The 23,828-nt window shown below is 37.9% G+C and overlaps 1 protein-coding gene across 1 annotated transcript in view; it reads right to left on the reverse strand.

Annotated features, from left to right (window-relative positions):
* The window catches only part of CFAP58 (cilia and flagella associated protein 58), a 2,107,107-nt gene that overhangs the window by 261,769 nt on the left and 1,821,510 nt on the right, over nucleotides 1–23,828 (reverse strand). The window contains exon 16 of the mRNA XM_044055947.1: nucleotides 17,048–17,167. Coding sequence (XP_043911882.1) covers nucleotides 17,048–17,167 — 120 coding nt within the window. The remainder of the gene's footprint in view (nucleotides 1–17,047; nucleotides 17,168–23,828) is intronic.

Consider the following 23,828-nt stretch of genomic DNA (forward strand, 5'->3'; position numbering starts at 1 on the left):
TCTTTAGTAAGAGATTCCTGAGGGGATTCTAAGTGTCTCCTCTTACAAAGACTCTTCTGGGGAGCCTCTTCAGTGGGATGGTCTGGAGAGGTATCGGTAGAGACGGGAAGTTCATGGACTGGAACTGCCTGGAAACTCATACTGGCTGGCTGTCCCTGTGAAATAGGTAGATAAGGCTCAGAAGCTGGATCCAAAGCGTGAATGTGGTTAGGATCCAAAGAAGTAAGAGCTGATAGTGTTCTTGGATGACAAAATACTCTCTCCACCATCTTGAAAGCAGGGGGACCAGGAGAAGCCGAGGCCAACCTCACCAGAGCCGAAACTCCCAGTGCCATTGATCCCTGACCCTGCTCAGACTTTTACTCCAAGGGACCCAAGGTGTCCAGCGCAAAGGATCTGAGGGGAAGTTAGAGCTCTGAGACTCTCAGAGTTAAAGACATCCCCCAGAGCCTACGCTTTGGCTCCAAGACTAATCCTGTTCAAGGAGGGTTGCTGCCAAATAAGTCAGGGATATGGTTGAAGATGAAGTTATCTTCGGATCCAACATCTTGACTCTTGGGCTTCTCAAATATGACAACTCTGAAATCACTAGTCTGATCAGAAAAGGAGAGACAATGGAATAAGAAACTGGATGAAGGCTCATGGATCTGATGGGAGATGAAGATGGTAAAACCCCCATCTATATTTGAGCCCTGAGAAATTTCCTCATCATCTTACGCGCATCAGCTTCAGACAGACTTTGGGAGGACCTGATGGATGAAGAGGTAGAAGGAGGATGAGACTCGAATGAGTTTCTTCCAAAAATAGTTATTGGGGCCATGATGAAATCAGCTCCAGAGAGAGCTGCGGGTTACGGGGTCAAGGTGACTTAGCAATAGAAGAAGTCAGATCTGAGGAAGTTGTATCTGAATGTTTAGCCTGCGGCTCCAACATCGGAGAGAATTTCAGTGACCGAGAGGTCTGATGGATGAAGAGGTGGAAGGAGGATGAGACTCCAAGGAAGCTTTTCCTATGCTCCCTTGGCTCTAAAGAAGATTTCATTTTTTTTCAGGGGGGTTCATCCCCTGATACCAAAGAACAGGAAAAAGGAGCTGAAGCAGGAAGAAGGCCTCTAAGAACTAATTTATTTCTTCTATTGCTAATGGCCCTGGTATTAAACCCCACACAAATCTTATAGGGGGAATCCAAGTGACTAGGGCAGAAATAATAAATGTACTCCTTGTGGGCATCAGAACTGGATATCTTGTACCCACAAGAAGTGCATTTCTTAAAACCAGTTGGCTACTCTCCCATGGTAAAGAAGAGGAGAAGGCGAAAAGCAGGAAAAAAACAAGTTTTTTTTTAAAGGGAGAAAAAAGCAAAATAAAAGAGTTTCTAACAATGGTAACTATAACACTATCCTAACAAAAAGGGGTACAACTATCCTAACAAAAAGGGGTACAAGACAGAAAGAGATTACCAACAATGGTAAAGGAGAGTTACCTCAGAAGGACAGAAATACAAGCGAGGAAGAAAATGAAGCTAACTAAAGAAAAACTGTAAGGTTGAAGAGAGGAATACAGGTAACCAGCAAGGAAGGAATAGTTAGAGGAAGAAAAATCTATCACTTATAAATATCACCAAAAATCTATCCCACAGCTTGAGAGAGCAGGATTCCCATCTGAACTATTTAAGCAGAAAATGAGATTTAAGGTAAAGCAGTAGTGAGGAACAGTATGGGTAAGGGAGGAGCTCGAGAGTCTGGAAGAAAAAGTGGCTAAGTCAGATCTGAGGTCGGATCCAGTACTCATCCGTTGAGGAATGAATGAAAATGACAACATCAGATCCAATGTTGCCTGGGTCAAAATGGGAGTCACCACAATTATTTTTGAAGAGTCCTTCTGAATCTTCAGAACTGCCTTGCATATCAGTAGAAGGGTGGAAATGCATAAAGGAGCATTCCTACACATAGGAATGAAAATGCATCTGTTTTCGAGTCCTGTTTGCAAGGAGTCCTGAAGCAGGATTTGTTTATCTTTTTATTTTGAAAGTAGGCAAACAGATCTACTTGAGGTGTTACCCACAACTGGATCAATCCCTGGAAGACTACCCTCATTCAACTTCCATTCATGAGGGTCAGTCCTGGTCCTGCTCAGCTTGTCTGCCACTATGTCTTGCTCTGACAGAATGCAGGATGCTTGGAAAGTTAATGAATTGCTACATCCCAAACCATCATATCCAGCCTACGCAAAGGGTACAACCATGTACCTCCCCTGCTTATGTACCATATCACTGTTGTGTTGTCTGTAATCATCTAAAAAAGTCCAGCAGTACATGTTTACACAAAAATAGCTCCCAACAAATAAACTGGCACTAAAAATGGGAGTCCCCGATATGAAACTCTGATACTCAAAAGAATACTGGTTTTCATAAAGAGGAACTACTGCTTGAATTCCTAAATTAAAAAAAGAAAACATTTTTATATAGGACCATGAATACGTGTGGAAGAGTTCCCCACTGGGAACTTATTCGCAAGAAATGAGCTGCTGCTCCTGTGAAGCCTCTGAGCTGCTTCTTCACAAGGTGGCAAGAAAGTACTGAAGAAAGCTTCACTCAAACTGAGGATTTCACCTCTGCAGGGCTGACTAATCAACAGTGCTTTAGAGCTTATGTAAACCTAAATGTTACTGCAGCAGTGAGAATGATGAACATCAGTATTCCACATGTTCAATTATGACATAAGTAAAGAATAGCTCTGCAGATAAATGGGGTGCTTAATATCAGAGAAAATGTGAGTTATTTTCTGGAAATATGCCATATACTAATAATGATATTAATGACTTGACTCAAAAAGTATTTATATGGTACTCCATGTATAAAGTGAAAACATACAAAATGCTGGTAAAAATATTTGCACTGATTGTTGGTGTCTTAACTAACATTGCTTTGTAGATATTTACATTTACTTTTCCATTAAATAATTAAATATGTATACACATCAGAACTATCCAAATATATCAACAACAGGGTGTAATCACAAATTGTTTTGCATCAAAATGAAACTGACATCTCCATAAACAATGCTCACACTGATAGCTGAGGTCTCTCTACTATGGTTAGAGAAATATATGTTGCTTGTATAATTATTTAATAAAATTTTCATATTACCACATTACTTGTTCAATATAAAATTGCCATGATGTCTGGATAACATATTAATATCACCAATGCATACAGGACTATGTGATGAAGAACTTTTGCATTTCAACTTTTTCATTTTTAATAATTCTGAAGATATATGCATTTGTTTACAGGTTAAGTAGCAAATCTGCATTCTTAGGGATTTAGCTGAGCCAGGGAAAAAAGCTGTCTAACCAGGAAATCGAAATATGCAGGTGTCAGAAGGTGTGAAATTCCATTCAGGCTAGCTGTTAATAAGTCCAGCAGTTTTTCAAAGAGGTTCTGTATCCTCGACCTTCAAGAAAAAATGTTGCCCCATCATGGGATCTTAATTATGCATTATAAAAAATTACCTTGATACCCTTTGAACCAGTTACTTCAGCTACTCTCTAGCTCAGTGATGGCGAACCTTTTGGGTTTGACATGTCAAAAGCTCCTGGCGCACAATAATTCAGTGCACTTCACATGAGCACCAAATGCAAAAATAGTATCTTTGGAAACTCGGGTGTTGATAACCACTGGCGTGTCACCCAAAATGCTGTGGTGTGTGTCACCTTTGACATGCGTGTAATAGGTCCGCCATCAATGCTCTAGCTTCTGTCTTGGAAGACACTGTTTTTGGTGTCTGTTATATCTGCTTGGAGAATCATCAAGCTCCAGGCTTTAATGTATAAAGGATTCTTCTTATTGTTCCACCAAGATTGGGTATCCTTTCCTACTACACATTTTTTCATGCTTGAGGTGGTTTCTGAGTTATCTTTTAACCAAGCAAATCTTTTGCCAGTTTTCTTAACAAACCCACAGTACATAGGAGAAGGAACCCTTCATTCCTTTGACGTACATAGGTGGATGAGATTTTCTTTGCAGAGTAACAAAGAATTTAAAAAGACTGATCAGCTGTTTGTCTCCATTACAAAATAGAAAGAAAAGAAACCAGTAATTAAACAAACTCTTTCTAAACGTCTTGCTCATTGCATTTCTTTTTCTTATAGAGCTTATGGTGCAGCTAGGTATATCAGAACCTAGTCCAGTCGGCATTCTGCAACCAGCACAGCCTTCCTTACAGGGACCACCACAGAGGCTATTCTTAAATCAGTAACTTGATTCCTGTTCACATCTATTCAAGACACAACAATTTAGGGGTAGCCCCCAGAGCCCTGGCAGAATTTGCCTATGCCATACTGTGGAGCCTTTTCTCCTGATGGAATGCCTCCATTCACTCTGTTTCTGTGTGCTGTAGGAATCTTCCCAAAAGTGAGGACTGCAACAATATATACTATAATGAAAATAGTGCAGTTGTGTTAGGAACTTAACCATAAAAGTAGATGCTCAAGTAGATTCAATGTCACAGTTCAGTGTGCACCAACCTACCTCCTTCTCTCCCTATCTCTTTCTATCCCTCTTTTGACCTGTATTCCTTGTTCCAGGGGGTGGGTGGCACCCTAGTCTTTTATCTACATCTTCCTACTCACTTCCCTACCAGATCTCCCTCTCTCGTTTACCTGTATCTACTACCTGAAGAGGGAGATTTGAGAACTCTATGGTTGACCTGAAGCACAGAGGGCTATTACCATCTGGTTCACTTAGGCTTTGGCACCAGTATCTTCTACGTAGCTTTGGCAAAGGCAAGAAAGATCTGACAATAGTGTCAGCTGAGGCCCTGGAGAAAAGTTAGAGCTTTGGAAGGCAGGACAGCCAGTCAAGAAAGAATCCCAAAAGTGAGGACTGCAACAGTGAATCTCCTTGAACATTTACATATATGGTGTTTCTAACACAATTGTACTATCCCTTTTCCCAACTACAGAATGATAATATTGTCAGGGAACAGAGAAAATGAATGACTCATCTAGAAGTACACTAGGAAGAATAAAACTTTTTCAGTGTTATTATCTAATATTGCTCCCATCTTGCTTATTGATGAGGTTTTTGCTTCTCTGAAAAGAAGGTAATTTGGAATCAGGTAACAGCGGCACTGTATCCAATACCAGTTCTAAAGCTGGTAATCAATCAGCTGAGTTACCTAGTTGATCTCTTAACTGCCAGCTTGTAAGAAGTGCATAGCCCCATATGAAATATGCTAACCACTTCAGATTCCTTGTCAGAAGGGAATATTCAGTAGGAAAATATGGAAACTATATTTCAAAATATCCTCAAATGTCTGTATAAATAACTGTCAAGATGAACTCTATACAGTCTGTTTGCACAGGAATCTGTCTAGTTCCTACCTCACAAACATGAGTGTTGAGGAAAAAATAAAAAACAGAAAAACTAGTAGTCTTAAAACTTCGTTAATGAGCTCAGTCACAATAATTTCCAAAAATTACAAAACCCAGGTAGTGTTCAAAAACAACAAGCTTTATTCGTCACAGACAAGCGATCTTCAGTAAAGAAACAATCAGAAATAGTTTACAATGTTAAATATATCAGCCTTTATACACTCTGAATTAGGTGTGAAAAATATATGTATTATTTCATTTTAAAATAGCCTGTTCCAGGCAAACAATATAAATAGGGCCATAAATGTGCATTTCAGAACAGCAAGTACCCACCTTCACATACTACTACTGATTACATTAAACTAAATCCTAGTTAAGGGAAACACTACTTATCTATTTGCAACCCACATTCCAAAATCAGGTATTAAGAAAAGCATAACATACATATAAAATGACTGACTTTTAACTAAAATTGTTTTCGGCTAACTAATGCAATAAAGCCTTCATAAGGTCTGCTACAAGAACTAAAATCATATACATAGGTAGATAAGTAAGAAGAGCTAACTAGATAGATACATGAAAAAACATACATAGCTGTCTAGCCACCAACATTATCTAATTAGAACACTATAAATATAAATATGCATCTGTGTAATGCTATCTAATAAGCATACATCTAAGTTATTTACAGCTCAGAAAAAATATCAGTGCTTTGCAGATGAGAGAAGAAAACACACCTGTCATGACAGTTTTCATGTTCACAAGCCCCAAACAAAATGTTTATATAATGAAAACCAGTAGAAAACCACACAAAAATACAAAAAAACAGAAGATGAAGTAAACTATTAATGTATAAAAATGTGAAGTTGTGTGCATGAGTGTGCAAGAGCATGCACCATTATGATGAATGTGGGAATTATTCCAAAACTTTATGGTAATAGCGGCATGAAAAAATGTGTGATTTGAATCTACCATTTAAATCTCTGGTGTGATCCAAGAGTTTACTAAATCTAATCAAATCAGAATTGAGGTTAAAGTAACTGAACACACACACACACACACACACACACAAACACACACACATATATATATATATATATAGAGATATATATATATATATATATATATATATATATACACACACACACACACACACACACACACACACACACACACACACACACACACATTCTGCACATAAGTTTTTATTATTTTTTAGTATGTTTGGTACCTTTAGTACATAAAAATATTTCCTCAAAAATTTCCTAAAACAAAAACTTTACAGATTATGCAGCAGCTTACATAAATTCAAAACACTCTTTATAGAGCAATAGTAGTTAAGTCCTGGTTTTCTGAATGCATTTAATTTCAGCTGCCAGCATAATTCTTTTTTCTCCAAAACACCATTGATGTCCCCTTTAAGCGCATCCATCTCCACACTTTCCAGAATGATAAATTTAAAACCAGAATGTCTGGGGTGTTCTAATAAGTGTTTGGTTAAGGTGTCCCTCTGCCATTTACATGTATGTGTGAAAGTCAAATTCTAAGTAACAGAAATGTCACACTTGAATCACAGTAGGTCAACAACAAATGTGTCATACACATCTCTTGAAGATACGCTAGGTATTGGAGCAAATGATTTTGAAGAGTGGCTGTCATGAGAGCAGGATGGTGAGTTGATCTGATGTTGTGACCTACTTGATGCCAGCTATCCTACAGGCAGTGAGTTGACAGTGCTACAGGACTGAGATCAGGACCTCAAATGAGAAGTTCTGCTAGGTGTAAATGAATGCTAACTAACATGGCCTGCATAAAATCTGTTGTGCTTCTACCCCCTACTAATTACAGTGTTTTCTTGAGAAGCACTTTTAGTCTCATGTAATCTGTTCCCAAGTGTCAGCACAGTATCCATTCCTCTTCCAAAACTGATTCCTACTGGATTCTGGTAAGTCATATTTAGCGTACAAACGGAGATAACCACAGATCCTTAGTGTTCCACTATATACACATAAGTGTGATCATGGCATTATCCCTGCTCTCCTCCATTTCCATGTAGTGCTAGCTGACCAGACATTTTCAGCAACTGAAGTGGCCATAGAGGTTCCTCACTAAAAGAGTATCGAGTGTAAATAATATGTCCTATGTGGACCACCTCAAAGCTCTGTTTCTGTACTCAGTCTCTTACAGACTACTGAGGGCAAAACAAGTTGGAAATATTGATGTACTGACAAGCCTTACATCTTCCACATTTAACAGTCCCTTTTCTGCCTTCAGTATATTGAGGTCTCCAAGTAGATCTATCTTTATAGCACAAAAGTCACTCAATATTCTTTTTATTTTTGAAGGTAAATTTGGGTGCATTTCCAACTATTGTTCTTAAACTTTGATCTTCTGTCAGCACTGGCCAATATTTCTTGATGATGTCACATACTAGTAGAACATTTGTAGAATAAGTTAAGATGCTCCTTAGTGGTGGAAAGGGAATTGTTATACTTAGTAGCTTTTTCATCATGTGCAGATTGACTGGAAAAATAGGGTCAACCCTTCTTCTTTCTAATGTTCTGTATGTCACAATTCTTCCGATTTACATCAACCCTATTTTTCCAGTCAATCTGTACATGATGAGAAAGCTGGACAGAAGATCAAAGTTTAAAAACAATAGTTGGAGATGCACCCAGATTTACCTTCAAAAATAAAAAGAATATCAAACAACTTTTGTGCTATAAAGATGGAAGTACTAGGAGACCTCAGCATACTGAAGGCAGAAAAGGGACTGTTAAATGTGGAAGGTGTAAGGATTGTCAGTACATCAATATTTCCAACTTGTTTTGCCATCCAGTTTCTGGCCAGCTATTTTCTTTAAAGGTACGAGCCAACTGCAATACCAAGCATCTAGTATATGTAGCTGACTTTCAAAAATGCAATGCCTTCTATATAGGGAAGACTGATCGCCAATTAAAAGAAAGAATCCTTCGCCATATATGTGACATTGTCCATTCAGAAAAGACCAATGCTTTAGCACAACATGTTAAAATGCATCCTGCACACTCCTTCAAGTTTATGACGCTACAGATGATTCCTGAAACCATAAGGAGAGGAGATGAGCAGAATCTCACTGAAGTTGCTGAAATTGACTGGACCATCGATCTATGAGCTGATCGTGAACCTGGACTTAATGGTGTGGTACCATTAAAACCTATTTTAAGGACCAGATGCTTAAAAGTTTGTCACTGATTTGAGTTAAAGAAAAGTGTGCCCTTTCACTCTTACTTTATCAGCCTGCTTTGAGCCAAGGAAAGGTGTGCCCCCCCCCCTTTTTTAACCCCTACAGAGGAACACCTTATTGACATGAGCTGGAGGTGTTGGCTCATACAGGCACTGTGACTGGTCTACGCTGTTCAGCTATATTCATGTACTGTGAACAACTGCCTTTTATATGACGAGACTTACGTCATTGAAACAGAGTGCTAATCTACTATTTTACGATTTATTTGACATACATGTTAAGCAGGCTGTTAAAACCATCAACAAAAAACTCGGCTCACTCTACAAGATTAAACCTTTCCTAACCCCACCTGCTAAAATAGCCATTGCACACTCTCACCTTCTTTCAACTCTCCTCTATGCTTCCCCTTTATTCACAAACTTAGGCAAAACAGAACTGAATAAACTGTCTAGCTGTTATAATCACATTGCCTAATTCACCACTGGCATGCCATACAAGACACATCACTGTAAAAACTTGTACCACCTAGGATGGTTAGAACTGCCATGCCTATTTCAGTATAACTAACTATTAGTGGCACATAAAGTACTCAACCAGCCTGACAGTACACCTGCACTTAAAAAACGTATCAAACCCTGCAGTAACCCAAGACCACTTCACTCCTCTAACAGGCTACTAGTGCAAACTGTCAAAACCAAAAATTCAGCTGGTGACTCTCTGTTTGCCAAGCATGTCGGCAAAATCTGGAACACACTACCTGCCGACATCACCCTAGAACCTACCCTTAGTCAATTCAAAAAAGTCTTAAACTTTATTTTAAATCACACTGGCTATGTCCTTGTTCCAAGCCAGACTAATCCTATCACCATGTTTGTGTACTAACTCTTTCAGAAATTAATAGAATTGTGTTTTATAAGCCTTAAACCTTGTGTAAAATGAATAATTTGTGTGTTTTTTTTTCATGTAGTACCAGTCTGACCTCTAAACTCCTCTTTATCTAGATTTATGTTATAAAATTGTGTTTACTGTGGAGCTTTTCTCCCCGGGCCTCCACTAAAAATGGACATGTATCCAGTTGGACTATCCCGGTCAACAAATGTAAAATAAATAAAAATAAAAATATCCTTTTTAAGCAAAGGTGTTGCATTAATTCTCTAACTCTTCTGAAGAAAGAGGACTGGTATATGCTCTATTAGAGCAGTGTTTACTTATAAAGTAAATGCACAAACAATGAAGCAATGCCTTAATTTGTACTTAAAAGTTTTTCCACTGACTGGATCTCAGGGAGGCTGTATTTTTTTCCATCATGTTTCTGATAGGATATCTTGCCTCTGGCTTGTACTGGAAGTGTCAGTGTGTGTGCATGTCTTGATTGGTCAAGCCTTCTTTAAATGCAACACCTTTATTCAGTTGTAACAGGATCTGAGGAAGGGAAAACCCAAAAGCGCTTATCCATCCTGAATGGTGCACCTTTTTGTGTCTTTACGTATTTTTCCACAGGGATTTTGCTACAAACATTTCCTTTTTATCGAGGGTTCATTTTAATAAAGGATTTTAAGAGTCTTTTGAATGTCCATGGTGGTTAGTTCGTGACTTATTCACTGCATTGCCCTTTTTTAAATAAGAAAACTGTCACTCAGCTCCCCCCACTAATTAGCTAGATTTAATTCCTATTGAATTAAAGAATACAAAAGGAATGTTTGCTTACTGACGCTATCCAGCAACTTTTAAGACTGCAAGAAAAAACATTTTGCAGTAAAACAATATCAAAATCAAAAAGTAATGGAAATATCGAAACATTAAATATAGAAAATCCTCAAATCAATCCAAACAGCACATTTAAACTCAGAGTTCTTGTAGCTATGTACACATTCAGAGTTTCAGTCCAAACAAGTAAAGTTGTGTTGAACTAATTTATTTATTGTCATTTGATTACAGGGGAAAATCTGACTGGGTAGAAGACCATTTTCAGTGGAGGCCCAAGGAGAAAACCTCTAAATTATTACAAAACATTTTAAGAGCAATAATTATACAATCTTCTAAAATAAAACAAAAACAACTGCAGTTTAAATAATTATAACAAATTAGACATAAAACATTGGTTAAGAATCGATACAAGGTATATGGCAATCATTTAATATTTAGAGAAATTTTAGACAGTTTGTAAAGAAATTAAATGTAAGTTAGTCTAATACAAACAAGAATTGCAATAGGAAGTGAGGGAAAAACAGCCTTATTTCATATTAAGAGAGAAAGTCAGAAAAGAGAATTAGATAGCAGTAAGGAAGTCATTAAAAAGGGAGAGTAAAGAGGTAAAAGGAATGAAAGGGTACTTATTCACAAATGTAGGGATATAGTTTATCCAGGTTTTGAGCAGGAACAGAGCCAGACTTTAGCTAGGAAGTCTTTCAGAGTGGTTTGCACAACCATGAAGCATGATCCCTCCCCATCCAAAATCATCTGTCACACCTTAGTACCTAAAAGCACTCAGCATTTAATAAAAGTCGATATTGACACATACAGGAATATATATTTCTACAGAAATAAACAAAAGCCCCCCCCCCCCCCACAAAAAAAAAAAACAAACATTAATACTATGCTATTCTGCATGAGGATAGTATAGAGAAATCATTCCTTCCTGACATTCAGGTGCAAACCTCCAAAAAGCTAGAAACAGAAACGTACAGCAGCAGTAGCAGTTGTAAATAAGATAAAAACTAGTGATTTCATTAATGGCTTTTATCCACTATATAAATGAAATGTGAATGTATTCCTTAAAAAAAAACAAAAAAAAAACATGCAGGTGACAAAGCATTTTGGTAAAACCAAACTTGCCAATAATGAAAGTACCAGATCTAATACCCTTACTTGTTAACTGGGTGTGGTTAAAGTGATGTCACACCCCAGATGGAGTGGTTGTAAATTTGTGAATCACAGTCCTGCTCATACTGTCTTCATTTTGGTACTGGTACTTCTAATGATGGCAGCACCTGTGAAGGCACAAAGCTGTGCTCTGAGCTGGACTAACAAGGAGACCACTGTAATGCTGCACCTTCTGAGGGAGTTGTACCAGAATAAGATCCAACCCTGTGCCAAAGGGTTGGACTGGGAAAAAATAGACACCTGACAGGAGTTGGGTGAGCACCTGTGACCCCCAGTACTGACGTAAGTACGATGGCCAAGTGTAAGCCTGACAAGCTGGCTGAGTGGGTAGATCAGATGAGAACGAGAAGGCCAAAGTTCTATAGTAAGTATTTCTTTTTATTTATATATTTATTTTTAATCATTTTAAACATAGGCTAAAACATAAACTATAAAAGAATTGCACAAATGAAAGTAGATGCTACAAGAAATATGTGTAACTGCAAAGAAGTATGTATATGTGTTTAGAATGCATAATAAAGCATAAACATATCTGTATGCAGAACTGGATCGATATACAAATATGGAATGTTTATGTGATGGCATACTTTTTTGTAAAAATACAAATGTGTATTTGTGAGTAAACAAATATATGTAAGTATGCATATGTATGTCTGTAAAATACAGATGTACATCTGCATTTGTACACTTACAATATTTTTTTCATGTATACAAATATATATGTATTTATACACAAACAACAAAAATATGTGCATTGCCACATAATTTCATGTATAGTAGGTATTAACTTAGTTACTACTTGAAATACATGCAAGTAGTTTTGTAAAGAATGGGTTTTGTTTGTGTAGGCCACAAAATATTTATTAGTATGATAACTGTATAAGACACTCATTTTTCCACAATACCAGTTGCATTTAAAAGATGACTGAACTCAGTCAGGCACTACACCCTAGCCAGAGTGGAGGGGTGGAGGGTGCAATGTGAACTGAATGATCATTACATAGTTTAGTGAAAAGTGACCGGCTGTATTAGTTCTGTATACATTTCTACACAATCCACTTATATGCTTATACTTATTAAACAGAAAATTGAACATTTTGGAGAGAAGGGGTGGAGGTAGCAGTGTGAAGTGAATGACCAGTACATAGTTTAGTGAGATGACCAGCTGTAGTACTTCTGTATGCATTTCTAAAACTCCTCTTATATGCTTACATTTACTAAACAGAAAATTATCAAAGCACATTGCCACAAAGTAAATATACTGCATCCATCTTTAACAGTAAACATGTTTTGTTTAATAAAGTTTTAACTGAAAGGAATTGAAAACTTCCTTTTAATTGTAACATCTGTATGTGTGTACAGCTCCTGCCTCTGCGTGAAAATAAATTCATAGTGTGTTAATTAAAACTGCAAGTTAGGTATGCAAGCTATAACAGTTGAAAGCAGAACCTACACTGTAAGTGTAAGGTAAGAGTCCAGATGCCTCTTTCCCAAAGAGACAAGCTGTGCACACATATTAAAGTGTAACTACTTTTAGAAAGATGCACTCCTACTATTTCAACTTGCATTAAAAGTAATAATGGCATATTCTGACAATCTTTGTTTAATATTTCAGATATAAATAAATATTTAAAAAATAAGCACATATACTAAGTGCAACAGTAACTGAAATGCCTTATAGAGGAGTACTAGTAGCCGTGCCAGAAATATTAAGGAAACCAAAAAAAAACAGCCACGCTGTTATGTGTTGTCTCTAGCATAAGAGGATATCCAGTATAACAACATTCAACAGTGTAGCAACTGGCCAGATTGACTGAGGGTGCTAGTAAAAAGAAATGAAAACCTTAAAATTTTTAAAAAGAAATGTCAAGTAATAAATACTGTTTTCTGTATTTAACTGATTTTATTACCATATATTTATTACTATATATAACTGCAAACTATTTATACACCAAGATAATACTAGAAGGACTAAAGTACTTTATTACAGTATTGCAACCAAATCCATATCAGGCTGAAATTTCAAATGTATTACCACTTCTTAGGTTAAGCCAGCACATCTCATTAGTATCAGTAGACTGCAAATGTAAAAGCCATCATGATTTGTGAGCAATGCATTCATTGTTCTTGTGCATTCATAAGTATTTCAAATACATTTTTAGGTCAATAAAAATAAAAAAAAATACAATTATCTGATAATAAAGATTTGAATCATGTTTAACATTATGTGGGAATTTATTCTGGGTATTTCTTTTTTGCTCCCCCACTTTCTCTCCTTTCCTTATTTTAATTATGCATTTCTTTGTCCTTCTTTATTTTTTTTCTCTCCCTTTTTTGTTCATTTTCTACGGGTCCAGAATCCTTAGAATAAGTACAGATGTGTGCCTCCCAGGTTAGGTAATCTTCACCCTCTGTCCATCCAGGAATGTCTTCAAGGGGTTGTGGCAGTGGCACCAGTCCTGTCATCACTTGGCACGTGGTAGCTTGGCAAGCCTCACTGAATGTAGACTTTGGGACTTGATGGAGGATGTGGTGGAGCAGGTCATGGATAGATGTCTTCAGCCAATTGAGGATTCTCATCAGCGGGTAGAAGACCCACTACTCTGGTTGACACTGACCACCATGCCATCAAAGGCCCCTGCCCCACCAACATCACAGTCTTCCACTGCAACACCATCAGGCAGTGGAAATGTTTGAGGCCTTGTAGACCAGGGATGGTTGTCGGACTGGACTCCTCTTTATCCTCTTCCTTCCCTTATCCTCTCTCCTACAGCCTCTTACCTACTTCCCACTCACACTACCCTCTTATGCTAAAAGAATTTGAAAAAGGGGGGTCTATCCCCCACCAAAAACATAGTACCGCTCCTCTCCTACCTACTCGAGCACAACCCTCTTGATGTTTTCCTTCTGTGTTCCCCTCTTTGTTATATCTTCCCTTTTCCAATCTTTATTATCTTCCCATTTCCATTATTTTAAGAAACAAATCAGGGTGGACAATTAAGGATACCCTAAATAAAACATCTTAAATTGCTTTATTTTTTTTTAAATATTAGTAATAAAAGCTGTGCTGTCCACTGCTTGCCTCAATTCCTCCAAGTGTGCCTGTGCATAACTGTGTTCATCCGCATCTGAGTGTAAATGAAATCATACAAAGTCTAAGGTTTTGCTGTAAGAAGACATGTATATCAAAATGCTTTCAATTTCTTATTCAATGCAAATAACCTGTGCTTAGTGTATCTGCATATAGGTGTAGCGCCACTCTTCATGGATATCCACTATGCAAGTGCAAAACCTGAGACTATGAATACCACCTAAACAGGGACTTTGGGAATTGGCTGAGGACTCCTCTGGAGTAAAATTTTTAAGGAAGATCACTATTGTTTTTAATTATCTCTCATTTACTTTTTATCCTTTATTGACATTTTAAACTTATTTTTTTTAAGCCACCTTATTTTCTGACATGTTAAAAGCTTCGTTAGGGATAGATCATGCTTATTAAACCTACTAGACTTCTTCAAGAAAGTCAGCAAAGCCTTGGATGAAGGTAACACAGTGCATACTATCTTGACCAAGCCAAAGCTTTTGACACAATCTCCCTCTCAGGTATCATTGAGAAACTCTCTCATCTGGGGATTAACCCTTACATCACTAGATGGGTAGCCAACTGGCTCACTGACTGAACACATACTGTTAAAGTTGGTGACTCCACCTCCACCAGTAGGCCCGTCACCAGTGGCATATCACAGGGATCAGTGCTGGGCCATTTACTGTTTGGAATCTATTTCTTGGAAGTCCAGGCTAAACTAGATGGCCTTTGGCTTACCAGGTTCACTGATGATTGCAAATTGGGTCCCCCAGTGATGTAACATATTACAGCAGAGGCTAATACAGACAAATGACTGCTGCCAAAGTCACGGTCTAAAACTAAATGCAAATAAGTGCATTATTATCCCCTTTGGCAAAGGGGAATTCCCTGCAAATTACAATACTGACAGCACCCCCCCCCCCCCAAATTTAAACCCAGTGGTGCCAGATCTGGGAAAACAGGTAGATGGCAATCTGAACTTCGACCACCAAGTTTCCACAGTAGTTAGAAAAGCCTTCTACATTGCACATCTCATAAGTAAGGGCATCGCATCCAGGTCTAAGGATGTTATAACTCCATTGTAATTGACCCTCATTAGACCAGAGTACAATGCTCCCTTCTGAATGTACCTCACCAGACACCTGCAGCAACAGGACAGACCACAGAAGTTTCTCACCAAAAAAATACAGGACCTCCAAGCCATGACTTGCATGGATAGAATGAAAGCCCTGCCACTGTGCTCTGTACTGTATAGGCTGCTGAGAGGTGACTTGTGCCTGGTCAACCCTGCCCTGATAGATATGCTGCACATCCGCAAGTCAAATGTCATAAGATCTTAACCTAGCCTGTGACATTAACAGAACATGCTGGAGAGACAGATATATCTCCCAGAGATTACCGCTACTCTGGAATAAACTTCCAGTTCACATGAAGCAGAGCTCCTCACTGATCCTATTCAAGCGCAACCTAAATAAATAGATGGAAGAACACAAATCCACCCCGGGGGGGGGGGGGGTGGCACCCATATCCCTCATGGACAAGAGTAGTCACTGTTTATCATAGATGTGTTCTGTGAATTACATCCATCTAACCAATGACAATTAAGGCAATGCAGGATTAACATGGCTAGGCTTATAAGGGCTCTAGGGCCGCTAGCATAGAAACCTCCTATGAACCTACAAACCTATGAACTTTATTTTATACCAGGAAAACATCCTCAATTTCAGTCAAATTGTCAAATCTAGCAAAGTTTTCATAATTATCAGTATCCTGCAAGGCCTTTAGGGGCCTTGTTGTCTGTATCTGTTTCATACAGATATAATCAGTCAAATGACTTATTCAGAGATGACCTTATCCACCAACAATTAAGCAGAAAGCATTAATATAACTATTTCCTATAATCATACCAAAGCAGTAAAATACTCTTATACTTTCTGAAAGGAAATTAAAATAAAAGATTGAAGAAACTGCTTGCAAACTGAAAAAAAAATGTTTACAAACAGTGACAAAGAGATAAGAAAAGTAAAGATGGAGAGGTACAAAGCTACTTTTAAATGTGGAACAAGACAACTGACAGTGGAAGAAGGCCATCATGAGACTGACTGTACCCTCATACAGGAAAGCATACAAATGTTTGAAAAACAAACTGGAAAGTGAGCAGAAGTATATTTGTTATACTTCTGCAACAGACATACAAAGTAGGATCAACTTCAATGTAGAGAAAGCAAAACAAAATATGACATATACTGCAAGACCTCAAATTATATAATGATGGCAGAAAGTAATTCTTCCAGACACTCCTTATAAATGAATGAAAGATGATACCTGAATAAGTGCAGTAAACAAGCCAACAAAAGCAGAAAAATAGGAAAGAAACATTGTGCTTATTTGTGACATATGATATTTAAACAATATAATTAAGTCAGGCTTTGTTACAACTAAGGATAGGGCAATTACAATACAGCAAAACAGTCTTACCTTCATCTGCTTAGTTTTCTCTCTCAACGTCTGCTGGTAGATCTGTATCTGTTCTGCTGCCTCAGGGCCAGGCTGTCGAGCCAGTATGTGTTTCAGTTCAACATAAAGCTTTTCTTTTTCCTGTGGAGTAATACAGAGACCAGATGATTAATGGTGGATAATTCATACTGTCAGGTATCATTTTCAGCTTGCAGTAATGTATAGTGCATGTCAATGGCAACAGCTAGGTAGATAGCATGTCTTTGTTCATCATCTCATCAGTGTAATTCTAACCTAAAGTAAAATAAAAAAAGATGAAAACAGTACAACTTTGTGAGCAAAATAGCCAAAGAGATACTCAATAGTCACACCTCTCAACCTCTAAGCATAAATGATCTGGACAAAGATAAAATGATGGGGGGACAAATGCCTAAAATCAGGGACAGATTTTAAATATTGCTGTTATAAACTTAGAAAGATGCTAGAATAACAGGTTTTGCATTGGCATGCATTTTCTGAAGGACATGAAGTCTGAAATTCAATGTATGTCATTATTTAGTGACTTCAGTCCTCAGCAGTTCACCAGAGAACCACAAATTATATGAAAAACAGACCAAAAATATAAGTAAAAATCTGGACATTCTGCAAAAATCTGGACAGCTGAGAGGTATGACACCAGTATCAAGTGACATGTTTTCTTTTAGACTATTCAAGTTCCATTAACCTCAAATATTCCTTGACAAAGAACATTTAAAATTGTAATGCTGTAAGTGCAATTAGACATTATTGCAGCTGAGACCACAAACCTTGTTAAGTGATCTGTGCATCAGTAAAGGGCTAGCACATTAGAAAGATGTAACTTCATTATTTCTGTTCTCTGTTATGGATTATAGAGGTTTACCTGGGGTCTTAACTGTGATACATTTTAAAATCTCTTCTGAGAGAAATTCCTCCTATCACAATACGTAAAAACGAGCACTACTTCCCTTCCTACTACCGTGAAATGTAGAAAGTTAGTGCAGGAAACTGAAAAAAGCATTAGCAGTTCTTAACAAGATAGAAGAGTTAACTTGTGTATTTATTTATTGATATTTGATTACCGGGAAAGTCTGACTGGGTAGAAGCCCAGGGAGAAAAGCTCCAAATTATTAAAAAACATTTTAAGAACAATAATTTTACTATATTCAAAAATAAAACAAAAAATCTGCAGTTTAAATAATTGTAACAAATTAGACATAATATAAAAACATTGGTTAAGAATCAATATAAGATATATGGCAATCATTTAATATTTAGAAAAATTTTAGACAGTTTGTAGAGAAATTAAAGGTAACTTAGTCTAATACAAATAGGAATATAAATTACAATACTGTAGTTGTGCTTCTTTCCATTCCCATTTTCCATTTCACCTTTGCAAACTGCACTTGTACATTCCTGCTACTCCATGGGTCTGCACTATTAAAATAGTTAACACATACAGTTTAGTCTTAGGCATTAGCAATTTCCAAACCTTAGAGAGGGGCAGGTAAGTTGCATGAAGATATAAAGATACTATTTGGTCAGGCTTTGCTATGTTGTAAGCAGAAAACTCATTTTCATGAGACTGTGTTCTGTAATTTAAATAAATGTTTAACAGTTCAGCTGTATTACCTACTTCATTAATTTCCTGTTAACCTGCTTAATTAATTTCAGGATCATGGGGCTGCTGATTCTTACACAAGCTGGGATTCAAAGGGGACATTCAAAAGTCTTTCTTGACTCCTTCACAAAGAATTGTGTCCCTGAGATGTCAACTAGACACCTCAGTTCAAAGAGCTCTTCTTTCACATGAAGAAATACATTTTTATCTAAATCAGTCTCTCAGGTTTTCCACTCTGATTTTGGTCACTGCTAGGAAAAATCTCAGGATTTTAGGTGTCATTCCATCTATGATTCTCATGATACCCCTGGCGAGACTACACACGACAAACCTACAGTGGTATCTGAAATCTCTTTGTTCCTGGTATCAGCACCCTTTATCTTTTCAAATCCTATTGCTGGGGGTTGTCAGAAGAGAAATCATTTGTTGGAGACAACAGATACCCTTAAATCCAGTTGTCCCCTTCTCCCTCCCTGCTCCAAAGCAGTCAGTCGCCACAGACGTTTTGGACTTTGCTTAGAATTTCAGAAGGGATAAAAGTGCAGGACACCAAACACTGACACAAGCACATAAATATCAAGGAAATGCTTGCCCTGATCAAGACACTCAACACTCTGAACCATCTTTGGTCCCCAGGACCTCTTTAAGTGGCTACAGACAATACCACAGTCATGTGGTATATCAACAAGCAAGGGGAGAAAAAGTCATACCCCTTTGCAGACTAGCCATGTTAGCTTGGCATATAGCTTTAGAGCACAATCTCATCCTACATTTCATTAGAGGAAAATTGTGTGGCAGACCACCTGGACCAGGACAGACCTTTGCAAATGTAAACTAAATCAGGGAGTCTTCTAAGATTTGATCCACTGTGGGAAGTCCTTCAAGTAGACTTCTTTGCCTCCTTTATGAACAATCAATTGGCAAGATTCTGTTCCAGGACTCCATGCAAGAAGGACTGGAAGACAGATGCCTTTTCTTTTCCTTGGGCAGGAGTATTCCTGTATGTTTTCCATCCTTTCCACTAATAATTAAGATACTTCTGAAGATTCCCCAGGATCACTGTGATAATTTTCTTCTGGCCCAGGTAACTGTCATTCTCCCTGCTTTTGGATATGGCCAGGAGCAATTACCGCAAGCTTCCTTACAGACTGGATCTACTCACACAAGAACAGTGGTTTGATACAGCCTGACATCAATCAATTTCAAATGACTGCCTGGATGATAGGCTCTTAATTCCTTTTAGGCACCTGTTTACTGAAGATGTGCAGCAGGTACTGATGTAGACAAGAAAGCCTGCTACTAGAAAATCATATATTAGCAAATGGAGAAGGTGTTCAAGTTGGTGACAAAAGCATAAGCAACACCCATTTAAGGCTAGTTATTCTCTGGTTCTACAAATTTTGGGTGAGTTTTTATCCTATGGCTTTTCATACTCCTCTGGCAAGGTTCATTTATCTGCCATTTCAGCATGTCTGCCCATGGGTCCTTCTCTTTCAATGCAGTTTCATGTCAAAATGTTCTTCAAAGGAGTTTTGCATAACAGGCTTTCAAGAAAACCGGTGGCCCCTCCTTGGGATCTTAATTTTGTGTTACAGAAGCTAACACTTGCCCCATTTGAACCAGCTAATCTGGCTGACTTGAGATTCTTCACATGGAAAACAGTTTTACTGATTGCTCTGACCTCTGCAAGAAGGGTATTTGAATTGCAAGCTGTTATTGTGAGTCAACCCTACCTCATTTTCCATATGGACAGGGTTTCTTTCAGAACTAATGAATTCTTGTATGCAAAATATGGTATCCAAGTTTACTTTAAGCCAAACTATCCAACTCCCCATTTTCTTTCTGGAACCTAAAAATGAGGGAGAAAGGATACTCCATACCTTGAATGTTCACACACAACTCGGGTACTATCTTGTCAGAACTAAATCTTTCAGATCTTCAGATTATGTTCATTTCTTGTGAAGGTAAAAGAAGGAACAACTTGTGTAAAAACAGTTTATTTCTAAATGGTTGTCTAAGGCTGTCACCTTTAGTTATACTCACCATAATATAACTATTCCAGACAGGGTCAAGGCCCACTCTGTGGCTTTTTGGAAAAGCTTGGATTATAGAAATATTCTAGAAGCTGGTACTTGGTCCTCTGTACATACTTTTACAAAGCACTATAAGCTTGATTCCTTCTCTAGGTCCAGACCAAGCTTCGCTAGGGCCACTTTCCAGAGGTTCCTGGACTCTTTTCCTTTCACCTTCCAAATGTATTTAGCTAAGGTAATCTATCATATAGCTAAGACTACTGCAGCAGTGATCAATATGATGAACATAGTACAAATGTGTTAAGTAAAACTCATCATAACAGTAGATGTTCAAATGATCACTGCTGCAGTAGCTGCTCCCTTCCTCCACCCCCTTGTTTTTTTGGTGTATTTTTTATGCCAGGGTGTGGACATTTACTTTTGTTGTTCCTACCACTGTTCTTTCAGGGCTCAATCTCCCTCTCTCTGCTGACAGGAAAGTTGTGAAGGGCTTTGTGCCCAAACTTCAGTTTTAGTCAGCTCAGCTCTAGCTACCCTCTTGGTTTGTGTGCATGGAAGGTGGCTTGAAGCTTTGGAAGCTGATCGGCTGTTATATTCTTGGCGGGTTATAACTGATAGAGCTAAGGCTACTGCAGCAGTGATCAATATGATGAACATCCACTATTGCTGCGGCCAGAAAGAAATCTCCATAATAATCCTTGGACAGTTCTTCTGAATTTTCAAAATTACTCTAGATCTGAGTGGAAAGGGTGGAAATGCATATAGGAACATTCACTTCCAAGGGAATGAAATGGCATCTGTTTTCCAAGCCTGTTTGCAAGGAATAGAGGAGCAGAATTCATTGAGTCATCTGTTCTGAGGGGAGGAAGCAGATCTACTTGAGTTGTTTCCCAAAAGGGGATCAATTCGTGGAAGAAACCATCATTGAATTTCCATTTGTGAAGGTCTGTTTTGGTCCTGATCAGCTTCCGACCACTAAATTTTGCTCTGATGGAATGTATGAAGCATGAGGGTTAGACTGATATGAATTGTGACCTACCAAACTCCCAAAGCTAGCCAGCAGAGAGGGTAAGACATAGTGCTCCCCTTGTTTGTTTATGCACCACATCACTATAGTGTTGTCTGTAAACACCTGCAAAAGTCCTGGAGACCATAGATGGTGAAATGATTCTATGGCATAGATCACAGCCAACATCTTTTTCACAATTATGTGCTTTGGCATATATAGTTAATTTCAAAGACTTCATATTTTACCCTCAGGGATGCAGCTTTCCATGCAAAATTAGATGCATTTGTTAAATACTGAGCAGGGATGAGAGACAGAGAGACAGAATGGTAGACATGGATTCTGAGAAATCTGTTCTAACCATCAAATAAGCTCTCTCTTTACAAACCCCGAAACTGGAATCTGAAAGTCCAATAGGTGAGAATGATGGGTCCAAATATGTTTTAGAAACCATTACATTTTTCTCATGTTCAACCTGGACATAGGACTCATGAGAATCATAGAAGCCATGAATCCTAACATCCTGAGAAAGTCCCTTGCTGATGTCTGAGACTGATGGGATAAATTCAGAAAAAATTTCAGATATATGTCTACTTTCTCTTCGGTCAGAAATACATGAAGGGATCCAGAATGCATCCTAGAAGCACAGTTCTGTGAAAAGGAATCAAAAAGCATGTTTGATGGTTTATCTTAAAACCTAGGTCCACAAGGAGATTTCTTACCCATTTAAGGGACTCCCGACACCCGGAAAAACGCTCTTTAAAGACAAGTAAGTTGTCTAAATAAAAGAAGATGTGGATGCCATGCAATCTGCAATGAGCCATTACAGGAGCTAGACTTGGAACATTAGCTAACCCAAAGGGAAATAAAGAGCGGTGCAATGTAACCCAGACAGTGAAGCACTTAAAAACCTTCTGAAGTATGTGGTATTTGGAGTGTGGTGATAAGCATCTTTCAAGTCCAGTATTACTATAAAATTGAAATGAGGAATGAAGGTAACAGATGTTACAGTGTCAACATTTTGAGCTTTGGAACCTTTACAAACAGGTTGAGACAGGACAGACCAAGCACTGTTCTCCAAATAGGTTTCTTCTTTGGTACTGGAAAAATTCTTGAATAAAACACTATGTTAAACTGTGCTGGAAATACTGGCTTTATGACCCCCTCGAGCCAACATTTGATTGATAACAGGAGGAAATACGGAAGTCTGATTTGAAGGATGAGGAGGAATTACCTGAAGGGGGTAGGCTTTCCCAATCTCTTTCTGTAAACTTTAAGAAACCATGTATCTGAGACAATCTTTTGTAAAAGTAGAAAATAAAGAGCCACACTCTAGTACAAATTTAGAAGAGTAGCAAGGGAGGTGGTGAGGTAAGGAATTCTGCAATAGTCATTCATTACTGGTGGACTGTCCCTTTTTCTGGAACGTTACCTCTGTTTTTGCAAGTTCCTTACACCTTTTTGTAAGACTCTGCTCTCCAGAGGTTTGTTGGGTTTGCTTGTTTTGCTTTTAGAAAAAAAGAAGGTGAAGATTTTGTAGCCTTAGAAAAGGATTGCTGAAAACCTTACAGTGAGCTACTGTCTTTCATAAAATTGTTTGAGAATATATGTAGCACAAGTCCCAAACAAAACATCCCTAGCCAAAGGAGAATTTAATATTTTGAACATAATATCTTCAGATAACCTGCAATTACAACCCCAAGCAAAATACCTCATAATGGTAAGCAGTGGCAGTTGTCCTGGACATAGTATCAGCACAATCATAAATACATTTTAAATAATATTTTAGCTACTTGTGAAACAGTTGAAACATCGGAATTCAAATAAGACCTATCTTCTGAAGAGGGCAAAGAGGCAGAAAAGTCCCTCCCATTTGCAAAACAAGCCAACACATATTTCAGCATATGTGCTTGATAATTCTAGATTCTGAGGGCTACTGTAGTAGAAGAATAAATTCTCTTGGAAAGCCCGTCAAATGTTTTACAACCTTTATCTGTAGGGGAGGATTAGTATTAAAAAGATGTTGATTAACAGCTAGACTGAAAACAGAAATAGCTGCAGGATCATCTCTGGGATGAGAAAACCAATACTTTTAAGATGTGAGGCACTTTATAATAAAGTCTG

This window comes from Protopterus annectens, chromosome 14.part0 (genome assembly GCF_019279795.1).
Source record: "Protopterus annectens isolate FY-2018-M chromosome 14.part0, PAN1.0, whole genome shotgun sequence".
Lineage (NCBI taxonomy): Eukaryota > Metazoa > Chordata > Ceratodontiformes > Protopteridae > Protopterus > Protopterus annectens.